Source organism: Trichomonas vaginalis, chromosome V (assembly GCF_026262505.1).
Source record: "Trichomonas vaginalis G3 chromosome V, whole genome shotgun sequence".
NCBI classification, from domain to species: Eukaryota; Parabasalia; order Trichomonadida; family Trichomonadidae; genus Trichomonas; species Trichomonas vaginalis.
In genome coordinates this window covers 19,198,820-19,226,108 of record NC_067207.1, presented here as the reverse complement: position 1 = coordinate 19,226,108, position 27,289 = coordinate 19,198,820, and the positions used below count along the sequence as shown (strand labels likewise).

The 27,289-nt window shown below is 34.4% G+C and overlaps 19 protein-coding genes and 5 pseudogenes across 24 annotated transcripts, besides 1 other annotated feature; 11 read left to right on the top strand and 13 right to left on the bottom strand.

Annotated features, from left to right (window-relative positions):
* Positions 1–1,149: 1,149 nt before the first annotated feature.
* Positions 1,150–2,408, top strand: TVAGG3_0364280 (protein ubiquitination; the record flags this gene model as incomplete). The annotated part of the gene is made up of 1 exon (XM_001307752.2): positions 1,158–2,294. One exon carries the CDS (start codon positions 1,158–1,160, stop codon positions 2,292–2,294), a length of 1,137 nt encoding a protein of 378 aa, XP_001307753.1.
* Positions 2,409–2,686: 278 nt separating this feature from the next.
* On the bottom strand, positions 2,687–3,718 carry TVAGG3_0364270 (uncharacterized protein; the record flags this gene model as incomplete). The annotated part of the gene is made up of 1 exon (XM_001307751.1): positions 2,741–3,352. The coding sequence occupies one exon, from the start codon at positions 3,350–3,352 to the stop codon at positions 2,741–2,743; it is 612 nt and encodes a 203-aa protein (XP_001307752.1).
* A 2,488-nt stretch (positions 3,719–6,206) lies between these two features.
* Positions 6,207–27,289: part of a mobile genetic element that runs on past the window's edge.
* On the top strand, positions 6,769–7,099 carry TVAGG3_0364260 (protein of unknown function, DUF4106 family; the record flags this gene model as incomplete). The annotated part of the gene is made up of 1 exon (XM_051231531.1): positions 6,769–7,099. A coding segment is annotated over one exon (331 nt), but the record flags the coding sequence as incomplete, so codon positions are not given.
* On the top strand, positions 8,006–8,167 carry TVAGG3_0364250 (uncharacterized protein; the record flags this gene model as incomplete). The annotated part of the gene is made up of 1 exon (XM_051231530.1): positions 8,006–8,167. The coding sequence occupies one exon, from the start codon at positions 8,006–8,008 to the stop codon at positions 8,165–8,167; it is 162 nt and encodes a 53-aa protein (XP_051101260.1).
* On the top strand, positions 8,533–9,485 carry TVAGG3_0364240 (protein of unknown function, DUF4106 family; the record flags this gene model as incomplete). Its single annotated transcript, XM_051231529.1, has 1 exon — positions 8,533–9,485. A coding segment is annotated over one exon (953 nt), but the record flags the coding sequence as incomplete, so codon positions are not given.
* TVAGG3_0364230 (protein of unknown function, DUF4106 family) lies at positions 9,601–9,954 on the top strand (the record flags this gene model as incomplete). The annotated part of the gene is made up of 1 exon (XM_051231528.1): positions 9,601–9,954. The coding sequence occupies one exon, from the start codon at positions 9,601–9,603 to the stop codon at positions 9,952–9,954; it is 354 nt and encodes a 117-aa protein (XP_051101258.1).
* On the top strand, positions 11,182–11,592 carry TVAGG3_0364220 (protein of unknown function, DUF4106 family; the record flags this gene model as incomplete). The annotated part of the gene is made up of 1 exon (XM_051231527.1): positions 11,182–11,592. The coding sequence occupies one exon, from the start codon at positions 11,182–11,184 to the stop codon at positions 11,590–11,592; it is 411 nt and encodes a 136-aa protein (XP_051101257.1).
* On the top strand, positions 11,969–12,505 carry TVAGG3_0364210 (protein of unknown function, DUF4106 family; the record flags this gene model as incomplete). Its single annotated transcript, XM_051231526.1, has 1 exon — positions 11,969–12,505. The coding sequence occupies one exon, from the start codon at positions 11,969–11,971 to the stop codon at positions 12,503–12,505; it is 537 nt and encodes a 178-aa protein (XP_051101256.1).
* TVAGG3_0364200 (uncharacterized protein) lies at positions 12,510–13,307 on the top strand (the record flags this gene model as incomplete). Its single annotated transcript, XM_051231525.1, has 1 exon — positions 12,510–13,307. One exon carries the CDS (start codon positions 12,510–12,512, stop codon positions 13,305–13,307), a length of 798 nt encoding a protein of 265 aa, XP_051101255.1.
* TVAGG3_0364190 (uncharacterized protein) lies at positions 13,338–14,573 on the top strand (the record flags this gene model as incomplete). The annotated part of the gene is made up of 1 exon (XM_051231524.1): positions 13,338–14,573. The coding sequence occupies one exon, from the start codon at positions 13,338–13,340 to the stop codon at positions 14,571–14,573; it is 1,236 nt and encodes a 411-aa protein (XP_051101254.1).
* TVAGG3_0364180 (protein of unknown function, DUF4108 family) lies at positions 14,609–15,028 on the top strand (the record flags this gene model as incomplete). The annotated part of the gene is made up of 1 exon (XM_051231523.1): positions 14,609–15,028. One exon carries the CDS (start codon positions 14,609–14,611, stop codon positions 15,026–15,028), a length of 420 nt encoding a protein of 139 aa, XP_051101253.1.
* On the bottom strand, positions 15,045–15,499 carry TVAGG3_0364170 (annotated as a pseudogene). The gene has a single exon. A coding segment is annotated over exon 1 (455 nt).
* On the top strand, positions 15,716–16,410 carry TVAGG3_0364160 (annotated as a pseudogene). The gene has a single exon. A coding segment is annotated over exon 1 (695 nt).
* TVAGG3_0364150 (uncharacterized protein) lies at positions 16,963–17,253 on the bottom strand (the record flags this gene model as incomplete). Its single annotated transcript, XM_051231522.1, has 1 exon — positions 16,963–17,253. The coding sequence occupies one exon, from the start codon at positions 17,251–17,253 to the stop codon at positions 16,963–16,965; it is 291 nt and encodes a 96-aa protein (XP_051101252.1).
* On the bottom strand, positions 17,276–17,741 carry TVAGG3_0364140 (annotated as a pseudogene). The gene has a single exon. A coding segment is annotated over exon 1 (466 nt).
* TVAGG3_0364130 (organellar and viral DNA polymerase type B) lies at positions 18,591–19,359 on the bottom strand (the record flags this gene model as incomplete). The annotated part of the gene is made up of 1 exon (XM_051231521.1): positions 18,591–19,359. A coding segment is annotated over one exon (769 nt), but the record flags the coding sequence as incomplete, so codon positions are not given.
* Positions 19,758–20,420, bottom strand: TVAGG3_0364120 (uncharacterized protein; the record flags this gene model as incomplete). Its single annotated transcript, XM_051231520.1, has 1 exon — positions 19,758–20,420. The coding sequence occupies one exon, from the start codon at positions 20,418–20,420 to the stop codon at positions 19,758–19,760; it is 663 nt and encodes a 220-aa protein (XP_051101250.1).
* Positions 20,912–21,762, bottom strand: TVAGG3_0364110 (annotated as a pseudogene). The gene has a single exon. A coding segment is annotated over exon 1 (851 nt).
* On the bottom strand, positions 22,203–23,053 carry TVAGG3_0364100 (uncharacterized protein; the record flags this gene model as incomplete). The annotated part of the gene is made up of 1 exon (XM_051231519.1): positions 22,203–23,053. A coding segment is annotated over one exon (851 nt), but the record flags the coding sequence as incomplete, so codon positions are not given.
* Positions 23,095–23,679, bottom strand: TVAGG3_0364090 (His-Me finger endonucleases family; the record flags this gene model as incomplete). Its single annotated transcript, XM_051231518.1, has 1 exon — positions 23,095–23,679. One exon carries the CDS (start codon positions 23,677–23,679, stop codon positions 23,095–23,097), a length of 585 nt encoding a protein of 194 aa, XP_051101248.1.
* TVAGG3_0364080 lies at positions 23,728–24,311 on the bottom strand (annotated as a pseudogene). Its single transcript has one exon. A coding segment is annotated over exon 1 (584 nt).
* Positions 24,331–24,486, bottom strand: TVAGG3_0364070 (uncharacterized protein; the record flags this gene model as incomplete). The annotated part of the gene is made up of 1 exon (XM_051231517.1): positions 24,331–24,486. One exon carries the CDS (start codon positions 24,484–24,486, stop codon positions 24,331–24,333), a length of 156 nt encoding a protein of 51 aa, XP_051101247.1.
* TVAGG3_0364060 (uncharacterized protein) lies at positions 24,506–24,907 on the bottom strand (the record flags this gene model as incomplete). Its single annotated transcript, XM_051231516.1, has 1 exon — positions 24,506–24,907. The coding sequence occupies one exon, from the start codon at positions 24,905–24,907 to the stop codon at positions 24,506–24,508; it is 402 nt and encodes a 133-aa protein (XP_051101246.1).
* TVAGG3_0364050 (phage tail repeat-like family) lies at positions 25,880–27,136 on the bottom strand (the record flags this gene model as incomplete). The annotated part of the gene is made up of 1 exon (XM_001312560.1): positions 25,880–27,136. The coding sequence occupies one exon, from the start codon at positions 27,134–27,136 to the stop codon at positions 25,880–25,882; it is 1,257 nt and encodes a 418-aa protein (XP_001312561.1).

Here is a 27,289-nt window from a genome sequence, read left to right as displayed (position 1 = left end):
TAAGGAGTAGTTTGAGGATGATCTGAGGATAACCTGATGACTAGTCTAGGAGTGGTCTAATAAAAATGTAAAATATTTTCAAAGAAAAAATTCTATGAATTTTATATTTTAATTCTTAGCATTATACTGAATAAAATAAACATAAATATCAAAATTTGAAATTGAACACGCCAAAAAATTGATAATCCACATTCAATATTTTGTAAGTGGCGTACTTTTTGAATACTCGCCATACGCCTTGGAGTTCTCAATTTTGAATTCGCCTTTATTTGGGCGACCTCAGAAAAATACGCCATTAAGAAAATATTGTATGAGATTTTAAATTTGAACACGCTCTACCTTAAGGAATTAAATTTATTAAGATATATTTATATATAATAAACGATTACTTAAAAAAGGTATTTCATCGCTTATGTAAGTTTCAAAAAATCACGAAAATAAAAAAATCAAGATTAAAATTTTATTTTTAATTTTTGAATTTCTCAAATGGCGAAAATTTACAACAAATAGTAGAAAAATTCCATATCTTTACAAAAATTTGAAGAGAAATAGTGCATTCGTCCAGCATTCTCAAAATAGTACCATGAATATGACGCAGCTCTGCAAAAAATTCAATTGAACGATTTTATTGATCAAATGACTTCGATCGATTCAATTACAATTTAAATCTTGCGAATATGACGTCTACAATATGAGGAAAATCGATGATTTTATTCGTATTTATGGCTCTCTTAAAAATAAAATATCTGTTCAATATTTGCTAAAGAAAGGAGCGAGTGGCCAAAAACTCGCCTCCAATTTGATTGCTGAGAGCGAATAAGGAAATCCTTTGCCTGTTACATAAAATAATTTAAATACTAAAAGGGCGAAGAAAAAAAATTTTTTATAAAAAAATAAATTCGTAAAATTGACAAAATAATCGTCATCATGGATAAATAAACCAGATATATAGGTCATACTCGTTATGCAATAGTGATATACATATTCATTAGAAAACGTCAATTTTGATATAATTATGTTCGGTCTGTAAACTATTGAATTGAGATCAAAGAGTGAGCAATAATCTCCAAATAAACGAATATCACAAAAATTTTCTGATTGCATTGAGTGTTCTGTAAACCTATCAAATTGAGAGTCCCCGTAAAGATTTAAATCAAATGACTGAACAGTCCCAGCTTCTCACTAGAGACACGGTCTTTGAGTTCGAAAAGATTGCCCTCGATCAAAGATTTGTTGATTGCACAATCATTGTCGAAGGAAAAGAATTCAAAGCTCATCGCGTTTTATTGGCAGGTTGCTCTAAGTATTTCAACGAATATTTCAAGGATAATTCCGTCACAACTTGCACACTCGAAAACTATTCGGCATCATCATTCCAGCTTTTCATCACTTTCCTCTATACAAAGAAAATTTTATTAAATCTCGATAACCTCGCAAATGCTATGAAGCTTGCATTCTATCTCAAAATAGATACACTCTTCAACACTATCAATGATTTTCTCCAGACTGTCGCAAATCCTGATACAGCAATCGTTCTCCTCAAATCCGTCGGTTTTGCCCTTTCTGCACTCACCCGTTTCATGAAGTTCTGCGCAACATTGATGGAAAAAATGTCTGCAAACACTGATTTTGCTTTCTTAAAAGTTCCAGAAATGAAACTTCTCATTAAGAAGGCCCGCTTCTCAAATGGATACGTCCGTGACGATATCATCGCGAAATACTGCAGAGCAGCTCAAATCGACCCCGAACAGTTCGCAGAATTCAAACAATTCGACCCAGCCTTACCAGACTCTTCTCTCAAGAAGCCAACATTCTCCGCAGTCTGCCTCGCTGCTCCTCCGGATCCAGGCCTTTTCCAGAGACTCAAAGGCCAAGTTGGCGTCGAAGCTTCAGGTTCTCTCAATGGACGTGATCCAGCGACAATTATCGAGGAGGATCCAATCAAGCATTGGTTTACCGAGTCAGACGGCAACGCCTGGGTTCTTTTCGAGTTCAAAGAATTATATATTCAGCCAACTCACTACGGAATCTGGTCCCACGGTGGTACATCAACACTCAAGAACTGGGCTTTCCAGGCATCTAATGATCGCCAGAATTGGATCGTCCTTTCTACTCATAACAACGATGATTCACTCAAGGAACCATTCTCCGAGAAAACCTGGCCGATAGATACCAACGGATACTTTAAATACTTCAGAATTATTCAGACAGGCCACAACTGGTCAGGAAATCGCTGGTTATATTTGCAAAAGGTCGAAATTTGGGGTGTTGCATGCTCAAAGGACAAATTTTAATTAAACGGTAATTTTTCTTACTAAACACCTAAAATTCTATTTAATTTCTAAAATATTTTTTAAACTCTAAAATAAATTACAGCACAAATACCTAAAAAGCAGAGACTTAGGGGATAAACAAACTAAAAATCTAAAATTCTATTTAATTTCTAAAACAATTTTTTTATTTTGATTCTCTATTACATTGCAAATATATTACCAACCTGAGATTTAATAGGTTTTCAAATTAAAAATATAAAATCCAATGCAATTTCTAAATATCTTAATAACATTCAAAATTTCACTGCGTAATTCAATTTGATATAACGAGTTAATGATTTCCTATTAATTCATAACCAAATTTAGTGAACATTGTCATGCAAATTAGAAAAAATAGTAAAATTTATTTAGTTATGTAGTTTTAATCTATATTAATTACAATAGAATAGAAGAGAAACTTCTTTTTATTAAGATTGCCAAAACCCGATCAACAGTTTTGCTCCCATTCTTCCAATTGGAACCATATTAGGAATATTTGTGCATTCTTTTAATTTATAATTTTCTTTTGAAAAGCACATACTTGATTCATAGAGAGCAAAAGGAATTGAAAGAGATTTTGTTTTATCTGTTGATAATGATTGTAAATTTCCGGCTTTATACTGAGAATAAGCAACATTACTTATTACGCACTTAATCAATTGAATTACTGTTTGCGAATCGCCATAAAAGAAATTGTAGCACTTATTATTCTTAATAATGCATTCTCGGAATATATATGAATATGCTGCATAACAACTAATCAATCCTCTATCAGAGGGTCCATGAGTATTATTCACTAAAGCTATGGAAAAAGTTTCAAAATTTTGACGAGATTCTGTAATAAGTGCGAATCTAGAAGTAGCAATATTTTTCATGAAATTACAATATTTTACAGTACATGATATATTTGGCTCATCCAAATAGCAAGCAGTATTTCCTTCGGCAGTATTATCTGTTTCATTTATTGAGGAAAAGCATATTTCTCCATAATATATGCCTGATGTATGGGCTAAACATTGCCCGTTGGAAATCGAGCCCATAGTGAAGTAATTTTTGAAATGAAAATCTGTTGAAACTAATATCTCGCAATGAGCACCTAATTTACTTGAAGTAGGTTTGTAACTACAAATGTGGCTTTGAATGCACTGCCCATTGTTTTAGAAAATGCAGCCACCGTCAAGTAACGATGAACAATTTGAGAATGTGCAGAAATTAATAAGAACTTTAGTATTGTCATCACCTGTAATGTTAATAACTCCATTTGGACTGAGAAATGAAAAATATGTTTTTCAATAAGGCAATTTTGACTGCCATCAATAGTTGTATTGGAGGAATATCGCTTATGATCATATTTGTCATTAAAGTAATCGTTCCATGTAGAATAGTCTCCTGTTTGTGAACTCTTAATTCATTTCAAAATTTTGATAGAAAAAAATTGAGAGCATTGATCCGACCTTTCTAAATACATCAATAAATAAACTCCAATCATACTGTAGTACACTTTTGAAGACATAAGTGCAGTACTCTATAACCATTGAATATTTGCTCTACAAAAGATCTTTCTATGATTCTCATAGTTCAAATCAAAGTATTGTTAAAATCTTGGATTCACAGAGATAGATTAAGATTTCAAGGATGACAAATGGCTGTAAATAGGACAAATATACTTTCAAAATACATTGCATGTAACTATATTTAAGAATTATTGATATTGCTCTATAAGTATTTTGAATATTGAAAATTATTTATACTTTAGAAAATAGCATTCAAAATCTTTATGTTTGCTATGTGATTAAGTAAAATTATCTTGTTTAGTCTCAAGATTTCTTAACAAAAGCGAATATAGCAACATTTGCCATTAAATTTCTTCTTAATGTTAATTGGGTGAAAGATTTTGTACATGGATTCAATTTTAATCCTTTATTATGTGATACTTTGTGATAAGTTTCACCTATAACTTTATCTACTCGATTTGTCATCCAAATTAAAACAGGATTCATCCTGAAATCGAAGTTTTCTGGAAAAGATGAAATTAAATCAAATTCATCCCTAAACACAGAAATTGTTTTTGCATTGGTAATGTTGTAGAATGATAAATGCATTCCGCAGTGTTTATATTCATAATCATATGATTCGTCAATAATCCCGCTTAAAACAAGTTTACTTTCTGTGTAGAATGAGTCGATAACAGTGATTTTTGCCTTTTTTCTTCTTGTGAAATCAATACTGATCACATCAGATTCCTTATTTCTTGAATGAAGTTGAATATGAAGCGTGTGACTTCCAAAAATACCTTGTGAAGCATGTTCAAAAACAATAAAATTAGTATTAGATTGTAAATTTTCATTTTGCGTAATGTGATCTATTTCATCATCAATCCATGATTCAATTTCGATGTTTGAAATTGTTTGGAGACGTTCAAAATATACTCTTACTTGAATATTTTCATCAAATTCGATGATTGAATAATTTTCATTCTCAATTGAGATATTTGTCATTATGAGTTCATGATTAAACAGTGATTCACTTCGACAGATATCATCTCCAGGAAATGAGTTTATTATATCTATTTCTTCACTAGCAATTGATTCATTAACCATTACGTTATCATTATTAATAATAGCTTGAGCATCGACATCAATACTCTGCCCAATTTTATTAATTGTATTTCTATCAAAATAACAATTCGAAATTGTAAGGGAACCAGCATAGGCTAAAATCAAACATTTTGCTTTATTATTAATGATATTGCATTCACTTAATTTTATTCTAGAATTTTCTAGGTAAAACAATCCATTTAATATATTTGAATTATCCTTGTCATAATAAATTGTATTCGAATGAATTATTAAATGATGTAAATACTCCGATTGGCTTAAATAAAATGAAAAACATTTTGATGCCATTTCCATGGTGTTATTCATAAAAGCTGAAAATGAAATACTTGCTTGGAAACCATAATAAATATAAAATATCAAATCAGTACCAGTTTCACGTGAAATAGTATTAGATATATTCGTATTTTCAATTAAGATCAGTCCATTTTTCAAATCAAATAATTTTGTCTCTCCTCGAGAATTCGCAATTGTTGAATCTTTAATATAATTAATTAGATTATTGTTTCCATAAGCGTTAATATAAGAATGAGCTGCACCAATATCGCTTTTTGCATATGCATTTTTAACACAAATTTGATACTGAACACAGGAACCACTTTCTTGGTAAATATTCATTTTAGTTGTATCATCATTTTGGTTGTTATCAAAAATAGTGTAAGCAAAAAGAGATTGGCAGTTTCGTAGATATATGATGTTGTCTTGATATTTTCCTTGAAATAATACATTAGAAACTAAAATATTCGAATTCTCTGTATTAATCGATTTATTTTCATTAATTTTTGTTACAGATTCGGTATTACCGTAATATTCTTGCCAAATATCGTTTAGATAGTCATATTTTAAGTTCGCAGAGTAATTTTGTTTTAATATTTCTTCGTTTTTAAATTTCTTGTTTGATGAATTAAATAATCGATCTTTAAACGGCATTTATACAATGAATCATATTGATATTTGTGAATTAAGAATTGGATGCTCTCTCTATTTTGCTTATTAATAGGTTTGATTTAAAGTTAAAATATTTGTAATGCAAATATAATAAAGCTTGTACGGACCATGGTTTATTCCTGAAATTACAAAATCCAATGAATTTCTCTGGATTTGAAATCTATTTTTTTCTAATTTCATAATAAATCTTATATATATATCTCAATAGCCTTCGATACAGTGAAAATTCTGTCATTTTTAGTCTTATTTATCAATAATTAAATGTAATCTTCTCATTTTTAATATTTTTAATTACTTTTTGTATAATTATTATCTAATATTCAAAAAAAAAAAAAAAAAAAAAAAAAAAAAAAAAAAAAAAGGTAGTGGGGCTTCCAGGCACTTCGTGCCTTCTAGCCCCGAAGATGTTTAGTATAAATGAAGGTCTTATATATACGGGTCTTCCAGGAGCTTTTCACAAATTATATATGTTTTCATGTTTTGTCAAGACTTCTTCGTAAATGTTTTGTCAAGACTTCTTCGTAAATGTTTTGTCAAGACTTCTTCGTAAATGTTTTGTCAAGACTTCTTCGTAAATGTTTTGTCAAGACTTCTTCGTAAATGTTTTGTCAAGACTTCTTCGTAAATGTTTTGTCAAGACTTCTTCGTAAATGTTTTGTCAAGACTTCTTCGTAAAATCAGACAAAAATAATGTTTAGGGTAGAAGGTTAGATATAACCTCTTTTCTAACCTCTTTTCTACCCTCTTGAATTTTCATGATTTCTTCGTCATAGGCACGGAGATAGGACGGTTATTTTACAAAACTGACAACACTTTGACCGAGTAGTTTTTTGTGCTGAACAAAAAGTGTCATATAAACATCTGTCAAAAACCGCTTTTTAACTTCACTTAAAATGCCACGTAAGCTACGTAAGAATATACGTAAGAGGAAGAGAGCATTGAAACATCCAATAGTAAAACTGACACCACAACAACAGTTGCAACAACAAATGCTGAATGACCCCACTATGTTGCAACAAATGTCAAGCAATCCTATGCTTTTAAACCGAGTTATTGGTGCACAGAGTGGAGGTTTAAGAGCGGCACTTTTAGCGAAAATGGCAGGCTATGGTGGAGCTGCAGACGGAACAGCCTATAACCCTCAAAGTCAAATGAATTTGAGTTCACTCAAAAATCAAATAACAGATGTCAAAAAGTCAAACATAGACATACAGAAGCAAATAAGTGAAAACGAAAAGAAACTAGAATATGACAGACACACAAAGAAACTCAATGAGTTAAACGTAGAGAAAAAGAAGAAAGAAGAACAACTGAAAGAACTAAGTACAGAGGAATATGCGAAAAAAGTGTCAGAAAAAGCAGCAGAAGTAGCAAAAATGGAACAAGATGTCATAAATTTGAAAAACCATACTACTCAATATAAAGTACTGAAAGATGAAGAAATAAAACAAAAAGCCCTGAAGACATATATGGATAGCGATGAGTATAAAAAAGAAGTTGAAGCAAATGTAAAGGCAGAAAAACTTTTACAGTTGCAAAACCAAACCGTACAGTATGAAAACTTAGCACAAGAAAGTAAAAATAACGACGCGGCTATGCAAAAGGCAATGAAAAGCGCAGAATATATAAAAGCTAACAATGACTGGTTAGATGCCCAAGCCAACGCTAAAGCAGCCCAACTCATAGGGTCAATAAGGACAAAAATACAAGCGGATGAAGATAGTTCAAATGAAGCTTTAACAAATGCTGACTTTAAGAACGCTTTCGAAGCTCTTCATAGTAAGGTGAAACAAGTGAACGACTTCTCATCTGGAAAGAAACTGAAGTCTGAAGGTTTCGACAAAGAGTTAAAAGAAGTAGCACAAAATATGACGAAAATAACAGATGCAGCAACGAGACAGGCAGTTCAAAGTGCCTATGACGCCGTTAGAGCAACTGTTGTGGAAAGTCAAGAAAAAGAGTTACAACAGACCAAAACAGACCTAGTAAATGCTTTCTTAAGAACGAAAAGTCAGGTAGGACATTATGCTGCAGATGGAACATATGTGCCAGCTGGTGGAACTTATATACCACCAAACCCTCCAAGAGAAGCACCTGCACCAGGACTACCTAGAACATTTACATCGTCACATGGACATAGACACAGGCATGCACCACAACAACAACCAAAACCAACACAACAACCAACACAACAACCAGCACAGCAACCACCTCCACAACCAGCACAACAACCAGCACAAACAGAGCAAGGACATAAAAGAAGTAGAGAACAAGGAAACCAAGAATTCTTAAAAATGCTTAAGGAAGAGTATGGTTACCCAGATACTCTTGACTTTAGTGACAGATATAAAGAAGCTATTAGAAAGTTCAAGGATGGAAATACTGACCCGAACCTATTTAGCTTTATGGCTCTGCACCAAAGGGGATATAATTTCAAACCTGGAAAATACAAGCTCGCTAAGGGATATGATTTAATAGCATATCATCCAAATGACATGGATGAATTTACTCCGAGATATTTGATGTCAGAGCTAAATGACAATTTAACTCTCTTCATGAAACGCGTAAAAAAAGGAGACGGAACGAAAGAAGAAAGGTTTATGAGTCCGGATGACTTAGAAAGGGAACTTGTTGAAAACGGTCTCGGAATATATGAAATGCCAGCAGATGAGGTACAAGAAACTCCACAGGAAGAAGTTCAGATACAACCAGACATGGAAGAAATAGTTCAGCAACAACAGCTAGAAGAGCCTGAAGGAAACGAACAAGTCACTCCTTTGGAAACTAACTTCACAGAACTAGATGAAGATTTGGAACAGCCGAAAAATCTTGACCCTCAACAAGAGTATGCGGAGAATATGGAATATTTCCAAGAGTCTAAAAAAAATTCGGCTGACATAGTAGAAGAATATCGAAAAATGTTTGCCGACATACAAAAGACTCCAACACCAGATGAAAATATTCAGCATAGAATGGAAGTACTGAAAGAAAATGTACACAAATACAACAACCCTTTTTACTTACGAGCATTTAACGTTCAATCTTCGGATGAACTCGGTGAAGATAAAAGGTTAAATTTCAAGAAAACATATAGAAATGAAACATTGTTTAAAGTTCATTCAGAACCTAACCAAGATGGAAACAAACCTACTTTTGTTTCTGCAGACGATGGAACTACAATGAGATGGGGTCATAAAGCTAACCCGGATAGGTGGTTCATAAACTTACAACCACAATTCCAAGAAGTTGTAGACGCAATGGAAGTCAATGGTGAACCAGATATAGCTGGTATTTTAAGCGCGGCTTTAATGCCATTGAAAGATATGAAACATGCAGATATTTTGGACCAGTATGAAATGAACATGGCTGATGGAAATATAACACCTGACGTTCTAGAACATTTATCTCAAAGAACTACACAGAACCATAGAGATGGTATATTTGGTGAAGAGTTTAGAAAGAAAGTTATGGACAGCGAAGGAAGAGAACCTATTGTACATGACCTTGCAAACGAAAGTTTACAAAATGTCATAAAAACTTACTTTGCAGACAATGAACCGAGAAGGGATGAATATTTAAGAAAACTCAAATGGACAGTACCAAATGAAATGTTAGTATTGAAAAACATGTTCCTTGACAAAATAAAACCAACTACAGAAATAAACGACGCAAGACTGAAAGATTGGGTAGAAGCCTTCCCATTCACAAAAGATATAGTTGGTAACATGGAAAGAAAACCAGAATGGCTACAAAAACATATATTTGGAAACGAGCATATTCCATATGGACAGGCACTGTTTGAAGAGCTTGAACCGGAAACTCAGGAAAGAGTCATGCAAACAATACGCGAAGACTCAAATACAAACTATGACAAACTCTTTCTAGGATATAGGTTACCTGAGATGGGCGACCAGAGCCAAAAGGCAAAAAGGACATGGGAAATTTGCAACATACTAGATGAACATAATGCAAAGATGCAACAACTTCAAGCAGAGGGCAATGAAGGAAAAAGAAGAGTTAAAAACTCAGTCAGGAAGAAAGTAAAGCTTGGTCGGAGTGGGTTCTATTATGACATATAAATCCAACTATTCTATATTTTTACTCATATGAAATGTACGCCGCTCAGAATATAACGCCAACAGTTTTGGATGCTATGAATGGAAATGTTTCCGAATGGTATAACGAATGCGACAATGCCATTAGAAGGTCAGAAATAGTTCCTGGAACTTACGAATATACAACTGCTGTTTCTTATGGAAACGTAGGTGAGTTTGGAGAAGGTTCTTCAACAACAGTAGATATTGCTTGCGACAGGTTTCATATAATTTCTATTGACAACTCTTTCTTATACGTGGAACAAGACATTGAAATAAAACCTTCTGCCAAGTTGTCTGACAAGAAAGGTTGCAATGGAATTTTCTATGTCGGATACCAATATGCTCCAGAAGTTTTTATGGGATATAAGATATATTCTAACTCTGACTTAGTTCAAACAGTAACATGGGCAAACTATGAATGGTTCGCTTTGAGAAACTCAGTACAACCACAAGCTAGAGAACAAACAGACCAGTATGCAACTATTGAGAAAATAAGAAGACTTGACCCTAACGTTCCGAGTTTATGTTAACCTTTCTGGACAAACTGCAGCAGCAGTAACCAAAGTAAAACTGAAACTTAGAGTTCCTTTGTCATCTTTCCTCATCTTCAGGTTTTTAAGATACTTGCCAAACTGGGCAGGAAAAATTTCTATCGAACTTACTCCAAGCAAAAATAACTTAGTCATTGCACCAACGCAAGACCCATTCACTCTTACAGACGTAAAGGGAGCAAATCAAACGTCATTCGCCGAATTTTGCAAAGACAAAGTTGACTTAGACTTTGGTTTCTCAAACCTCAACACTGAAGTAAAGTATTATTTCAATGCTGCTGGAACTGCTTGGGACCCAGTTAGGTTTACATGCGAACAGTTTGAATGCAAGAGAATAGAAAGCAGACTTGCAGTCTATATGTTGGACCCAGATATTTCAAATGCTTTAGCTGCCAAATATATTGCAGTTCCACTTATGTTCCCTATACACCAAATATCTGTCAAAGACTTTGCAGGTGAAGTTGGAAACCAAAGTGCTGACCCAGGTGCAAGAACAGATATTGCTTTAACAACTGCAATGAAACATGCAGATACTATGTTTGTACTGTTCAGACGAACTATAAATGACTATTCTTGTTTCTACAACCCCGGTATTAAATATCATATAAACATAGATGGCAAATACTATCCAAGAGAAGAATATTCTACAGTTGAGGATATGAGGTCATACAACTTGACATTAGATGCTATGAACTTTAACAACAACTTCACAACAACCATTAACCCTGAAATGCAAAGTTCTATTATGCCATATGTGAAAGTATGGACCCATACAGGAGCTCAAAACACTCAATATACAAATGGAGACCGTTCAAACTTTTGGCTTGGCATTCCATTTGCTGACTCAGAAGACTTTATGGGTGGTATTTCAACTGTTGGTACAGTTCAAATACAATATACTGGTGACAGAGACGGTCCAAATGAATTGAAAGCAAAGAAGTTTACAAAACCAATAGCACTTTTCACGGAAGATGCTCTTTTGAAGATTCGTTCGATGAAACCTGCTGGGGCTCCTCAGATTGGCATAACGACAGCTTCCATCGAGCAGATTTTGGCAGCAGGTCAGTAAGTTGTTCTTGAACTGACTTCTCTCCGTCAAATATTGACAGTACGCCAGTTTTGACATAAAATTGTATTATAAACTTACCTTTAGAAATATCTGTAAGTTTTGTTGTTATATTTTTGTCAACGTCAAGAACTTTCACCATCTCGGTTATACCAACTTTCTTTGCTTTATGAAAATATTTAGGTTCAGCAAAGACTGCTATTCTATAACATTTTCCATTGTTTGTGTAAAGAACTATTCTGTCAATGTATTTGTATTGTTTGTGTGTGTAAACTTTGTTCTGCTTCAATTCGAAGAGATACTCGAATACGTCCATCTTTTTATTCTAAGTAAAATGTCATTTCCGAAAAATAGAAGCGTGAGTGTTTCAAAAGGTTTAATGGCGGTGGCAGATGTGAAGTTAAATTCACCAACTCAAACAAACAGTCAAAGTGTTGTTGTCAATGTCAAAGAAAGAGATGTTGAAGTGGGGAAACCATACGAAGACGAAGATGGTATAACAATAGTTCCTGTAAAAGAACAACCAACATATCCTGAAGTTAGCAGAGACTTAAGTTCTGTTGCAGATATTCGAAACGACTACCAACAACTTAAAGACAAACTTAAAACTCAGGAGAAGATTTGTCAAGCTTTAGGTATAATGTTAAACTTGGTCGAACACAACCCTGTAAAAGTGAACTCATATGTCATCGCACCTCATGAAATTTTGAAAGAACTATTGAAACTTTTGACAGAGGCAGACGATATAAACATCAAAGAAATAGAACCCGACGTTAGTTGCTGTGGTGTTTCATATAATGTCATTGACAAGATATACGTTATGAAAGGAGGTGAAACGTTGAACTTAAAATATAGTTTCCCAGACGTCATAAAAATATTTGACGACCACAACATTTCATTAAAATTTACTTGCTAAGTAAATGGCAGAAGACATAGTGGTTTATACTATTACGACTAAAAACCCTGAGTCATATAATTCTATAACAACAAACTTACAAAGTCCTCAAGGACGATATTGTAAACTAACTTTAAACACAATGACGACTAAAGCCTGTTTTGCTCTTTTGACACCAGAAGACTTTGTTGTTGTGAATGGTAAAAAATACTTCTTTGAAGATACTTACTCAGATATACCACCAACAGGTTTTGTTGACTTATTTAATACTTTAAGGACGGATGTAACATGTGCTGCAACTAGAGCAGGTTTCATTATGTTTGGATGTCCGACCGAGTTTACTATAAACGATATGAGCTATAATACAAAACTTATATCTGGTTTTTACTACCAACAGTTTCCTATAACAGGAAAAGGTGTCATACAAGGAATGTCTGTTCCATTGACTTTAAGCACACCTATTTTATATATTGTTTCAAACTTAGGTTCAAAGTGCTATTCGAATGTCGACAGAAACTACTATGACCAAAAGATACTCATGCGTATAAACAACACTTTCTCTGCTGGTTTGCCTATTGTTCATTCGAATGCAGAGTTTTCAGCTTTAGTAAACTCAAACACTTTAGCAAACATAAACTTAACCTTAGTTGACGCAAACTTTGTTCCTGTAAAACTTTTATGTCCTATGTATTTGTCAATGACGGCAGAAAGTTTCGAATTGGAAGATGCAACTGGTGAAAGTATTGTATTACAAGAACAACTTCAACAACAAATAGCTCAAGAACAACAAATGCAACAAATGCAACAACAAAGTCAAGAATAAAAAAATATTATTTTTTTTATTTTTATAAAAATGTACAGAATAGACGTTTCAGATTTTTATGACTTCCAAGCGTTCAGAAATATGTGTCCATTTAGAGACTATAACAAAGCAGTCGAGAATTTGAAACGTTTAGTCATTTATGTCGACTCTGCCCCAGAATGTTATGTCATGAAAGAATGGGATGTTGTCTTTAACAAACCAAGAGCAACAATAGTGTCTGAACAAGAATGTAGACAGAAACTTAAGAAAATAAAAGTCGTACAAGTTGGCATGAAGATGTTAGATGCTTGGGATATCTTATTGTCAAAGTTAGAAGATTTTTCAGTTCGAGGTATAAAGTTCTATACACCTTCTCCAAACTTCTATTCTATCTTCACTGGATATAAATACGAACAAGTAGAATGGAAAGAAAATATTATAGAAGCTTGGTTAGACCATGTCAAAGAAATTATATGCAATGGAAACGAAAAGGTTTATGAGTATATCTTATGTTGGTTTGCAAATATCTTACAACATCCAAGTGCTAAAAATGAAACTGCTCTCATCATAATTGGAAAACAAGGAACTGGTAAGAACACTTTCTTTACAGATATTTTATGCAAACTGTTAGAGGGCTATTCGAATCCGAATATGACAAACTTAGAAAACATCTGTGGCAAGTTTAACTCTTCAATAGAGAATATGAAACTTATAGTTTGCAATGAACTTCAAAGTATAGATACAACAAAAGTTTTGAACTCAGATGCTTTGAAGAGTCTTATAACAGACAAAGTTGGAGTTGTTGAAAGAAAGTATAAAGACCAAAGAGTTTGTGAAAATGTTGCAAATTTCATTATGGTTTCAAACAATGCTGTTCCGATGAAGTTAGAAAGTTCTGACAGAAGATATGTAGTTGTCAGAACGTCAGATTCTCATATGCAAGATACAGAATATTTTGACGACTTAGCAGAAACTTTGACATCTGACTTTTACAACCACTTGTTCTCATACTTTATGACATTAGATATTTCTAAGTTCAATCCAAGACAAATTCCATATACCGAAGAGAGACAAACATTGTTAGAAGCAAACAAGAGTGTATATGAACTGTTTATAGATGAAACTGACTTTGAGTGTTTAGATGAAAGGTCATTGTACGATGAATATAAACAATATTGTCAAGAATATGGTTATATGGCAGCGTCTAAACGAACATTCTTGGCAAATGTCAAAAATCTTTTAGACATACAGAACGGCGTATATACAAAGAAAAATTTTTCTGAGTAAATTTAAAAAAAATATTTTTTTATCCGATAGAAAAGATGGCAAAATATATTTCAGTCAACAAGTACATGACAGAAGTCAAAGAAGAACTAGACCCATTCGCTTATTTGAATGTTTACTTCTACCATTTTGAAAAGTCTACATTTGACAAAGTTTGGAACATCGAACCAGTTAAGTTTGCTATTGTGACTAAAAATGGTGCGAAATTTGAAGACTTAGACATAGAAGGTTTGTTAGCAGTCAAAGAAAATTTTGACAGAAAGTTCTCAAACCTTAAAGAAGGCAAAGCATACAAACTTGTTATACCTTATGAACCAAAGAAAGCAGACGACTATGAATATTATGAGTCTAAGATAGTTGAAGTTCAAGGTAAATTAGGTAAAAAGATTTTAGAGTCTAAACCAGTGTTTGCTCCTAAAGAGGAAGAGAACATTGACATTGACCCAGAAATGTTCTAAAAATAAAATTTTATTTTTACATGTCAAATTTCTTTTTCTCTGAACTGGCTCTGGTTCTTTCTTCTCTTCTTCTACTTTCTTTTCTTTCTTCTCTCTCTTCTTCTTCTTCTCTGGTGGAGTTATGTCAAACTTCTCAGAACCATATTTCTGTAAAAGTTCTTTGTCCTTTAATAGCTCTTCTATTCTGTTTTCTATTTCATCTTCAAGAACAGCGCATGTGTCTTTTTGCATTCTAAGAACTTTTGTTGGACTTCATCTTTCCAATCGGCGTCATCTCTGTCAACAAGTCTGTCATTGACAAACTTAAAGACTTCTCTGCCTAATGTTTTATGGTTCTTGTCATATTCCCAGAAACAGAACTTTAGAACAAATTCACCTTTCTTGTTTACACTATGTAAGATTTTATGGTCGACAGATGTTTTTGCTGTCAAAAAGCTTGTCTCGAATATAGATAGCGAAATCGCTAGACATTTTCTAAAAGATAAAAATTTTAATTTTTCTAAAAATATGTTAGAAAAAAAGTTTGCTGACATTGACAAGAAATTTGAGAATGTTTTAAATAAGAACAAGAGGAAGTTGGAAAATGCTCAGATAAAACCCATACATGACAAGTTCTTATTTGCTCAGAATGGTATAACAGGTCTAATCGCACCACCTGGGTCGGGTAAGACTTTCACTTATCTTAAAATGGCTGCACAACAACAAGAACTAGATGAGAAGAACCCATTCTATGAGTTAGTAGTCATTTGTAGTACTTCTGGTCAATTTGACCAAACCGTAAATTCGTTCAAAGATATTATAAAAAAGTCAAAACTAGTATGTATAAAAGACTCTGAGTTGTTGGATTGGATAAAGAAGTACCAAAGAAGAGTTTTGAAGTATAATGCTATAAATGAGTATGTCAATTCTAAGTTTAAAGACCCAAATGAGGAAATGCAGAGAATATTAGAGAAGAAACACTTCAGAAACAAACAGAAAGAGATAGAATACATTTCGAAGAAATTGCAATCTTACGATTGGAAGACTTACCCTCACAGATGTCTTCTTATCTTAGATGACTTTGCTTCTCATCCTTTGTTAAAGAACAGAGAACAAGACATGTGTCGAATTCTTAAGAAGCTCAGACACTTTAACATCTCTGTTGTCATTTGTGTACAGACAGCAAAGAGTTTAAGTAAGGATGTTAAAAGAATACTTACTGATATCATACTTTTCCCTGGATTGTCCGAAGACGATTTCATGAACTTATGAAAGAGTCCATGGCAGGTAAGTTTGACAGACATGAACTATGGGAGAAGTACAAAGTCATACAAGACCCTCATACTTCTTTCAGAATTCATATCTACGCAAACAAAGTTCAAATTGTAAAAAGTCAAGCTTGAAAAATGTAAGTGTTTAGTCTTAGTAAGTCTGTTGTGGTGCTGGGTCTGTCGGTTCTTCTGGCTTTGGGGCTGTCGGTTGGTGGTACGTCGGACATTCGTTTGTGTCCTGTCGGATGGAAGAACTTTTCCAGTTGTCGGGAAAAACTTTTTCTGTCGGAAGGAAGGACTCGGAATGTCGGAAGGAAGGACTCGGAATGTCGGAAGGAAGGACTCGGAATGTCGGAAGGAAAAACTTTTTCTGAAGTTCGACCAAAAAGTTCTCAATTTTCGAAAATTTGAATGGTTTACGGACGAACAACAGGAAATTTTTTTCCAGTTGTCAGGAAATTTTTTTCCAGTTGTCAGGAAATTTTTTTCTTGTTGGAAGGAAGGACTTGGAATGTCGGATGGAAGGACTCGGAATGTCGGATGGAAGGACTCGGAATGCCAGAAGGAAGAACTTGGAATGTCGGAAGGAAGGACTCGGAATGCCAGAAGGATTTGACGAGGCAATTTACTTTATAGAGCTACCTGAGCCATCTGAAGTCAAACTTGAAAAATAAAGAGTGCAATTTACTCTGCTTGTTTGAAGTTGTCAAAATACTCTGTTATTTTTTCCTTTAACAATGGCAAATCTTCTTTGAAGGTAAGAATTGTACAACCTTTAATATCATAGTGTGTTTGAGGTAACGTATCTTGAACTATTTGTTTCACATCTTCATTTGGTGTCATTGAAATCGGTAAGTTTTCGCGATAGAACCAATTTCTGTCAGATTTGTAAATCTTAGCAAGGTCGTAAAAGCTTTTGTTGTTTCTTCTGACTAAATGCAACATAACCATATCTTTATCTTCTTCATTTTCCATCTCTTCAGTATAAATCATATACTTATAGTTCTTTTCCTTTCCTTTTGGTACCGAACGTGGTATTCTTTTCTGAATGCTTTTGTCTTCTTTCATCATATCTTCTCTCTGCTTTGTACAAAGTTCGTCAAGTAGCATAAGTATGTAGATTGCATAACGAGGTGAAGCCCACATTGCTATTGAACTAACTAGGAACTTATGAACATATATACCTTTTAGATGTGATGGTAAGTTTGTCTGTCTTGGTACATCTTTTTAAGTTCTACATGTTCAAACTCACTGAGGAGTTTCATGAGTGCTATTTAATTCAAACCAATCTGTGGTTTCATAGTATCTGGAGCAAAACATGCTGTCAAAATACTTTGCATTTGGTACATATCGTCTTTGACCGAACGAATGAGACGTAACTGTTTGTTAAACTGAACCCACTCATATTCTTCATTTATAGCTTCATGGACTATAACTGTTGTTGTGTTCTCTGTTGTTGACATATCTGTCTTTATATTCCGGATAAAAAAATAAATAAAAATAAAAATAACTTTATTTTTTCTATCTTAAGGAAATTTACGATTTCATAGAGTTTTGGCGACCCCGAAGGAAGTCGGTCTAGAGAAATTTCACTGTTTTTCATAGAGTTTTGGCGACTAAGGTTTCTTACCTACTCGCTGTTCTTCACTGTTTCCGAGGGAAGCAATCTTATGCCATTTTACTCAGAATTTTGTTGCTGAATTCAGCAAAAATATATTTTAGGGTAGATGGTTAGATCTAACCTGTCTTCTACCCTCTTTTCTACCCCAGTTATTTTATAAGCGTTTTACATGGTAAACGTTATTTTTACATGTATTTTTCAGCAACTTCGTCAAATAATTTTATAGCTTTATCTATCTCATCTACTTCAAACGTTTCTTTACCTTTTATGGGAGCACCATACATTTTCTCAAACTTTTCAAGTAGTTCTGTTTCAGCAGCTCTCATATCGTTAACCAACACAACCTTGACTCTATTGACTGTACTGTCATATCTTAGAGTTATATTATATGTTCTTCCTATCTTATATCTTTTTGTGTTGAAGTCCTTCGGTTTCTGAACGATGTAAAGTAAGCCTTCACTGCAACGTTCTGAGTCGAATAAACCATATGTTATGAAGTTATATCCAACAACTGGGTCTAACCATAACAAAACTATTGGTATAAGACTTTTGTCGATGAGATATGCTGTAGTTCCATAGAATCTTACCGATATCATAAGCTCAGGATTTCTTGTCAAAATTTTCTGACTAGAAGCAATTCTAACCCAGTCCTTTGCTTTCTTTCCAGATGGAGATAAAATGTCTGACAAAGAATATTTGTTGTATTTCTTTGAGTATCTTACGTTTAAATCACCTATTCTAACCACTTTGGTGTCATTGTCTATCTTTCCAACTGTTTCAAACTCAATGTTTGACATATCTTTCTTTAAATCTGCATAGTCGTTTCGCATACGTTCTATCTCTTTGACGGAGTAGTTATATTTCCTCATTGCTGCTTTACATTTAGAACATTGCGGGTTCATTTTTGCGTTATATTCTGAAACCTTACCTGCTAGTATGACTAAGGCGTCAATTGCTCTCTTTAACTCAAAGGCTGCTGGTTTTATCTGTTGGTTCCATACCTTACCTCTTCTATCTTTATCTCTTATCTGCAAGACACACTCAGCAACTAACGAAACAAAGTTGTCGTAGGTCTTAAATTCTTCAGATTTATATATGTCCATAACTTTATGGTTGCAATGAAATCCAAGGAATTCATAGTTTACCTTTCGTATGAACTTCTTTATTTCTACTGAGTCAGTTGCTTTGACTTCTATTTCATCGAATTCAGGAATAGTGAGCTTTTGTTGCTGAATTTCAGGCAATTTGGGTAAATGGTCAATAATATCCTGCATTTCATAAAGATATTCTTCATTTGTTTCATCTTTCGCACAACAGTCCAAAGTACTTGTTAAAAGTTCTTGCTTTATCTTCTGGATTTCTGTTTCGAAAGTATATGAAGAAGGAATGAAGCTTTTCATCTCTACTAACATTGACGTAGGATTCATGACTAAAGAGTTTGGTGCTGTTGTTGCTAACATGTTCTTACAATAAAAATAAAAAAATATTTTTTTAAAAAAACCAACTTTATTTTTTATTTCGGGAAAACTCATGAGGTTAGAAAACATGTACGAAGAAGTCTTGACAAAACATTTACGATGAAATCATGACAAAACATTTACGATGAAATCATGAAAATTCAAGAGGGTAGAAAAGAGGGTAGAAGACAGGTTATATCTAACCTTCTACCCTAAAATATATTTTTGGGTCATTTACACTCATTACGATGAAATTCATGACAAAACATTTATGAAGAAGTCTTGACAAAACATTTACGAAGAAGTCATGAAAATTCAAGAGGGTAGAAAAGAGGGTAGAAGACAGGTTATATCTAACCTTCTACCCTAAAATATATTTTTGTCGAAAATAAATGGTTCATTTACTCACAATATTTTTGTACAAAACGACCCCAAGCTTTTAACCTCTCTTCTGCAGCTTCTAATGTTATCTTAGCGAGTTCATATTCTCTAAATTCTCTCTTTAAATCTTCTTGTTCCCATTGGTCTAGTTCGTATGGAGAATCTCTATAACCAGAACATATCTCACGTTCATGTTCTATTTGTTTTTCGCACTTTTTTCTAACTTCTTCTTCGAACAAAGGTTTTGCATTCTCTACTGTATCTTCAAGTTCTTCTTCATCTAACTTCTCATGAACTTTCTTGTCTATGGAGTCCATAATTTTTCCAACTGCTATACAATATTTTGGAGAAGCCCACATTGCAATATAGTTTACAAGTCTTGGGTCTACATACATTCCTCTAACCTGTTTGATTTCATCCGGAATTCCTGCATTAACATTGTATAAAAAGCAACCCGCGGAATTCCGCGGGGTGGTATATTCTTCACAAAATGCCTTAAAATACTCTTCCCAGGACTTATTTTCCAACAACCTTCTAAAGTCTTTCCTAAACTGCTGACATATCTTTGTTGCATTTATATAACCATCCTTGTCTCTACGTAAGACTTCAATACCGTTATAAGTGCCTTTTGTGAATGTTTCGCCATTAGATTTGTTCGTGAACGTTTTTGCTTCGACTGTCATACTGTTCTTACAATAAAAATAAAAAATATTTTTTGGTGGTACGTCGGACATTCGTTTGTGGCTTAACCGTCGGACATTCGTTTGTGGCTTAACCGGCGGACCACAACGATAAAAATCTCATTTTAACTCACTTTTTCTATCTTAAGGAAATTCATGAAAATTCACCTGTTGAATTTTGTATAAAAAGCACCCCGCGGAATTCCGCGGGGTGGTATATTCTTCACAAAATGCTTGTTTTGAGGTCGAGCCATTTTTGGCTCCACCTCTTTTTTCAATACTTTTTCAGCACTTTTCCGTAGTTGTATATGAAAGACAATTCGAGATGAAATTTCTTCATCTGATATAGTCCTACCAGCGTTTGTAAAGATATAGTCTAACGGTTTTGTATCTGCTACTTTTGTTCTTTGTTTTTCAACCTGAAACATTTAATATATGTAAAAATATACTGTTTTAAAAACGTTTTAAAATGGTATGCCTTTTCATGCAATTTTTTACTTCATGCAATGTTTTATTTCTGTGCCGTCTTCAAGTATACCCCAGTACTTACGCTTGGAGAGGACATGAACTTCGGAAAATACCTTGTCTAGCTTAAAACAGCCCATTTTCTCACCAACTAAACCCATTTCAATGAGTTTGTTATAGCCTTCTTCGTTCGTCATGAGTGCATCGATGTTCTCATAGTAAACCTTCACTTTGGATTTGACTTCCGAGAAGAATTTGTTGTAGTTGTCAAGGACTGCCTTTGCGAACTGAGGGTAAGACCAATGTTCGACAATAGGTTTTAATGTGGTTACTAAGCCACTTTGACCTTGAGTGAATTCGTACTTCAAAACAAAAGGAGAAAACCTTTCAACAAAGTTGTCGACCTTCTCATAATGTTTACTCTTCATCTCTTGAGGTTTTTTAATGGAATACCCCCATGTCGAATTCATAAGCAATTTTAATGTCATTGCAAGTTTGGGGTTTGAAGCTTTCCTAAATATCATACAGTTGTTGTATGACTTTTCCAACTGTAATAGTTCCCCTGGGAACTCACCGTCTTCGTTTGGAATTCCAGTTGGAATATATTGGACGAACCTCATGTATGCAGCGTTAAGGTCGACATAGTATATCTTTTCATCTGAGTCGAACTTGTCGCATCCAATCGACCAGTTCGTGGAAATTCAAGTGAGTCTCTTATCTTCTGAGAAACTTCTCCTGTTATCTCATAAACATCGTCGAAGCAACCTGTTTCATATAAAACCTTCTGACCTAACTCAGATGCTCTCCAATACAATTTGACGTCAATTGGATGTCTCAATGGAAGTTTGTTTATAGCATCTTGAAGTTCTTGCAACCTCATTGGAAGTTCTTCTGGTTCAGGTTGGTATCCGAACAATCCAACTCCTTTTGGAACTGTGTACTTCTTTTGTACTAGAACTTTTGTCTGGAAACAACTTTTGGTCTTGCTAACAATGAAAAGTTTGTTTGTCTTTTGGTACAAAAGTTTCTGTCAGCTTGTCATCTGGAATTGGTTCCAACAAACCTTTCTCGAAAAGAATGTTTACAGCTCTGACAATGTTTGCACTTGCCTTTTCCGAACAATGGGTTTGTAAGACTTTCGTTCAACATGAAGTGGTTGTGGACAATTACAATCTTCAACCATGGTAAATTGAAACTCAACAACATAGTCGTCATGTGAAGAACGCTTTAGCTGTAGGTATGCTGACTCGGATATTGACATTTGCCAACGGTGCAATTTTTGCCAATTGACCTCTGAGAATGTACCTTGTCTTCACACATGACTCAAGATACTTCATCTTCTCATCTGTAACAAGACCAGAGTTCCTGAGACATGTAAGAATGCAAGGTTCATTGACAATTGTTTCAATTGAATTGTAAATTCCATACCTTGTCAAGTCAATGTCAGACTTATTTATGAACGGGAAGTATCCAGCATGTTGTCTGACTGCTTGAGGGTTAGGTTGATACCATTCGAACTTCACGCTTACAATTCCTTCAATTGCATTCAAAATATCTGAGTCGGAGTCAACCATTTGTTCTCTCTTTGTAGTCTTGAAAGCGTCAAGAAGCATTGCAGCTGTTGTGACATTGCCATGCGCATAGTATATATGACCGTCCAAATCTGTTACGGTTAGTCTGAGATTGTATCCTTTCTTATTTCCGTCTTGAATGGCAGCAAGTACTCCCATGAAGCCTTCTTTGTTCTTTCCTTCGTCAAAGTTTACTGTAAAGGTTCGACCAGATGTAATTTGACTTCTAACTTCACGATACTTCTCATATGCATATCTTGTTCTTTCCATGGGAGCATGTTTGTCTTCACCTTTTCCTTTTTTCCTTCTCAAAGGATGCAATTGTTCGTTATGTTTCCAGTAGAACCTGGCAAAGCCGTCGTGTCCTTCAACCTGCGGCTCACTAACATCGAAAGGCAAGTTCATAAGACGTTCTTCTTCTAACCTCTCTAGTCTGTTTGGATAATTGGTTCGCGCTGTTTTTAAGTCCATTTCGTAGGTCAGACCAGCCAGTTTGTCATAGACTTTTATGGGTCTTCCCTTCCTATATTTAAACTTCTTTGAAAGTCTCCAACCATATCTTTCTAACTCTGCTTTTATTCTAGCAGACCTTCTATCCATTCTATACGGGGGCATTTCTATAAAAATAAAAAAATACTGTTTTAAAATGGTATGCCATATAGCTTCTTGAATTTGTTAAGAAGTATTTTAACGTATTTTCCATCTGTATCTCTAGCGTATACATAAGCATAGCCTGCCTTAGTAAAACATACTTGTAATTTTCTATAGTTTACGCCGGTATAAAAGTAGAAAGAGTCCTGTTCTTCGCTATAGTAGTAAAACTCAAACGTATGCTCGCCATAGTCTGTAATTTCAATTGTTTCATCTTCTAGTTCGTCGACAAATTCGAATACAATATCTCTAAATTTGCCTCTGTTCTTACTGTTTTCAGAACGAGTAACCCAACGTAAGTTTTCAAGTCTATTGTCGTTTCTTATATGGTTTATATGGTCTACAAAAGGTAAATTGTTAGGATTCGGTATAAAATGAGTTGCAATGACAACATGTTTAAAATAGTTTTTTCCACCCATCCTCATAATAGCATATCCTTTATTTCCCTCCCATCCGCTTAAAACTCTTTTTGTCTTTTTGTTTCTGACTTCAAATGACTCACAACAGTGAATTTCATATTTCTCATCTAACAAACAAGTTTCCCAACGGTCTTTTCCAACAAACTCAGCGTACATTTCAAATAAAATAAAAAAAATATTTTTTTGAAAAATATACTGTTTTCTTTACTTAACATAACCTCCTGCTACCAGAAGTCTTTGACGCCAACCCATACCAGCTAATGAAGGTTGACTTGGTTTAGTCTCCAAACTAAACTTTGGTTTTGGTTTTTCTTCAGTTTGTGGCTTCCCTTCTTCTATCGGTTTTTCGTCACTTTTCGGTTCACCTGACTTTACTTCACTTGCAGGTATGGTTGTGTCGTCAACATCTTCGTAAATATCATATGCCATTTGTTTTTGTTTTCCTTTCAACTTTTTGTGTTTGTTGTAAAGTTTAGAATATTTCGACTCTAAGTCAATGAGATGTTCTATAATGAACTGTTGGTCAGTGAAGTAAACTTTTCCATCTGTTGTCTCGAAAGCTCCTTCAGACTTCAATATTTTATTTGTGAGAGTCTGTTTCTTTTTTGAGATACTAGCCGTTCCATTTCTATGAAAAGTGACTTTATAGTTAGGGTTTGTATTTCCAGACCTGGCACTTTCTATTATTGAATTTTCTCTTCATCTGTAAGTTCTTTGACAGGTTTTGACAATGGTTCTGAACTTTTTGTTTGTGGTGTCAAATCTACCGTTTCAACTTCTTCGGTCATTTCATCTCAGTAAAAAATTTTAGTTTGGTTTGTTTTCAACTGGTTGTTTAGGTTTTTTAAGTCGGTCTAAAACTTCCTGAGGTATAGGAAGAACTTGACAAACACGTGGTTGTGTAACTGCTGGAAGCCGACAAATCCATCTTGAGCCCATTTGTCTCAATGCTGTATTGTTCATTTCATCTCAGTAAAAAAATTTACATTCCCCACGTTTGAGGCGGTTGCGGTTGGTTGTTGTTTACCCACTGTTGTGCATGGTTATATCCTCTGTTAAAGAATCTTTCACCTTGGTCCATATAGTGCCCTGCTTGGTTATAGTAGTCATTTGCTTTGTTATAGTAGTTTCCTGCTTGTCTGGAAACATTGTCCATCCATCCTTGAACTTTTCCTCTTGTTTCAGGATTTGGAATAAGATTTGCTGCATCTCGTGCTACATCCCAACCTTTCTGTACAGTTTGTATAATAGGTTGTGCTTTCTCTTTAAGTATACCTAATGTACTCAAAATCTTCCTTCCAATTCCAAATGCACCTCTGGCTATTGTTCCCACTGCGGGCAAAAATCTGGATGCAACTCCTGCTAATGCGCCAAATAAACCCATTTCTTATAGGGTAAAAAATGACGAATCCGAACAAGGACCCCTATGTTTCTAAAGCGACAAAGAAAGCACTCATGATAAAAATCTTTAGTTCAACACCAAATGCTTGGTTTATGGATATCTTGGAAAACATTCCGAGGTATAGAGAAGATGGACCACCATACTGGCTAATATTTGTTGGTCAAAACACAAGATACTGTGAAGCCATACCATTACAGTCCAAAAATATTTTAGATGTGAAAACTGCTTTGACAATATTCGTTGACAAATACCATCCAACAAAACTGACATCTGACTGTGAACGTTCTTTCAAATCAGACGATATTAAAAACTATCTGCGTTCAAAAAATGTAAACCAATATTTCATTGTCGACCAAAACCATTCTGCTCTTGGTGTCATTGACAGTTGTATAAAAATCTTAAGAGACTTAAACCAACACAAGGTGGTGAGGTAGATGAAATGTCATATGACGACAAGTACAGACATTTCTCCATGGCAAAGATGAGACAAGTTTTAAATATTTACAATAGCCGTAAACAAAAAGGTTTGGGAAACCATTCCCCTGAAGAAATGAAAAACAACCCTGACTTAGAGAAAGACTATATATTTAATAGTTTAGTCAAAAGAGACAAACAAGAAAGAATGCCAGGCTTCAAACTTCAGAAAGGTGACAAAGTAAAAATAGAAATACCTAAACGCGACCCATATGAAAATACTATTGACTATGACAACAATGGGAACTCGACAGGTACTCGCATTCGTGTTCGTAAAAATAGAAGAAAGTATACAAGAGAATATTATGAAGTTTTAGGCAAACATGGCAAAATGTACAGACTGCAAGCAGAAGATAAAACTACTATTGTCAGACCTCGTTTCAAACTTGTCAAAGTTCAAGGTGGTATACTTTCAAAGACTGTTCCTAACAAATATAAGACAACTCCTGACGAATATGCTAAAGAAGTTGAAAATGACGACTAAGCATTTCTATACCATGCGTAAACTGTCATGTAAGGTGGCATGTAGTCTTTACTTTGTCCTGTTGTTTGCGTATACCCTGAAACGCGATGTGTATGGTTTCCTTCTCCCTGTGTGTTACCCCAGAAACAATTTATAGCAAACTGAACGTTGTCTTTAACATCATATCCTTTACCTTTTTTCAAGGCGTGCCAATCCCAAAATTTATGCTTATGCCAACCTGCTTGAGATGTACTTAAATCTATGTAGTGACTGTGCGCAGGTAAGTTTTCACCTGAAATCGTTTTACTTCCACCTGTTTCCTTTGAAGAGTTTGCACAATACAAAAACCTGTCGACTATTTGAGTCCAAGTTCCGAGACCAAGTACTACTTCTGGTCTGGTAGAGTTCATTGACGTGTAAATAGAACCTATAGGATATAGTGTTTGAAGTATTTCTGTCTTTAACGTTTGAAGCTCTGTTTTGTCTGCTTTCTTATATAACTCATCGTTAACATATGTTTTGTCAGCTTTTTTATCTAACTCATCGTTAACATATGTTTTGTCAGCTTTGTTGTCATATAAATCTTGAGCAGTGAATTTAACTTTGTTTTCATCCTCCATGACATAGACATTTCTACATCTAGTGTATTTCATCGTCGTTATGTCATCCTCCGATGTTAAACCTTGTGGAAAGTTAGGAGGTTTCCAATACAATGCATCCCCACCAGTTCCATCAGGTTCTTCAACCGTTCCTGCAATATTTTCTATACCAACAGTTGCGAAGAAATCGTGTGTATGAGTCTTTTTAGAATATTCTTTGTCAGCTCTTGTCACTTCACTTGACATTTTATTGTCAACATATGTTTTATCCGCTTTGTCATCTAACATTGCTGGTAGTTCATCTACGTCATAGATGTTATGTGTATGGTGTTTTTGTGGGTATGTTCTATCTGTCCATGCGAGAATATAGTCTCTTGTTGCATCTACATACTCTTTGTCAGCTTTGTTGTCAATATCTGCCTTCAAAAGAAGTTCAGATATAGGTTTCTCGTTTAAAGTTCCTTTTGTTGGATTTATACAGACAGTATGGTTCTTATTGTCTTGAAACAGAAACTCATCTGTCATTGGGTTTAATGTCAGTTTTAAGTTTCCTTCTTTCAATGACTCAGATATCTTAGAATAGTTTGAAAAGTTTGTTGTGTTCTTATTTAGAGCTTGTATAATGAGTTGTCGGTTGTGTTGTATTTCTCTCATAGACGCTGTTTCATTTGACATTTTTATTCTAGATAAAATATGCTTCCAATAGAAAAAGAAAATTCAAGAGTTGCTACAACTAAACCATTAGATGAACTTTTTACGAATGTCGGTCAAAAGTTTGAGACAGAGACCGTAAAGCATGAAGGCTATCGTTTTGACTACCCATTAAGA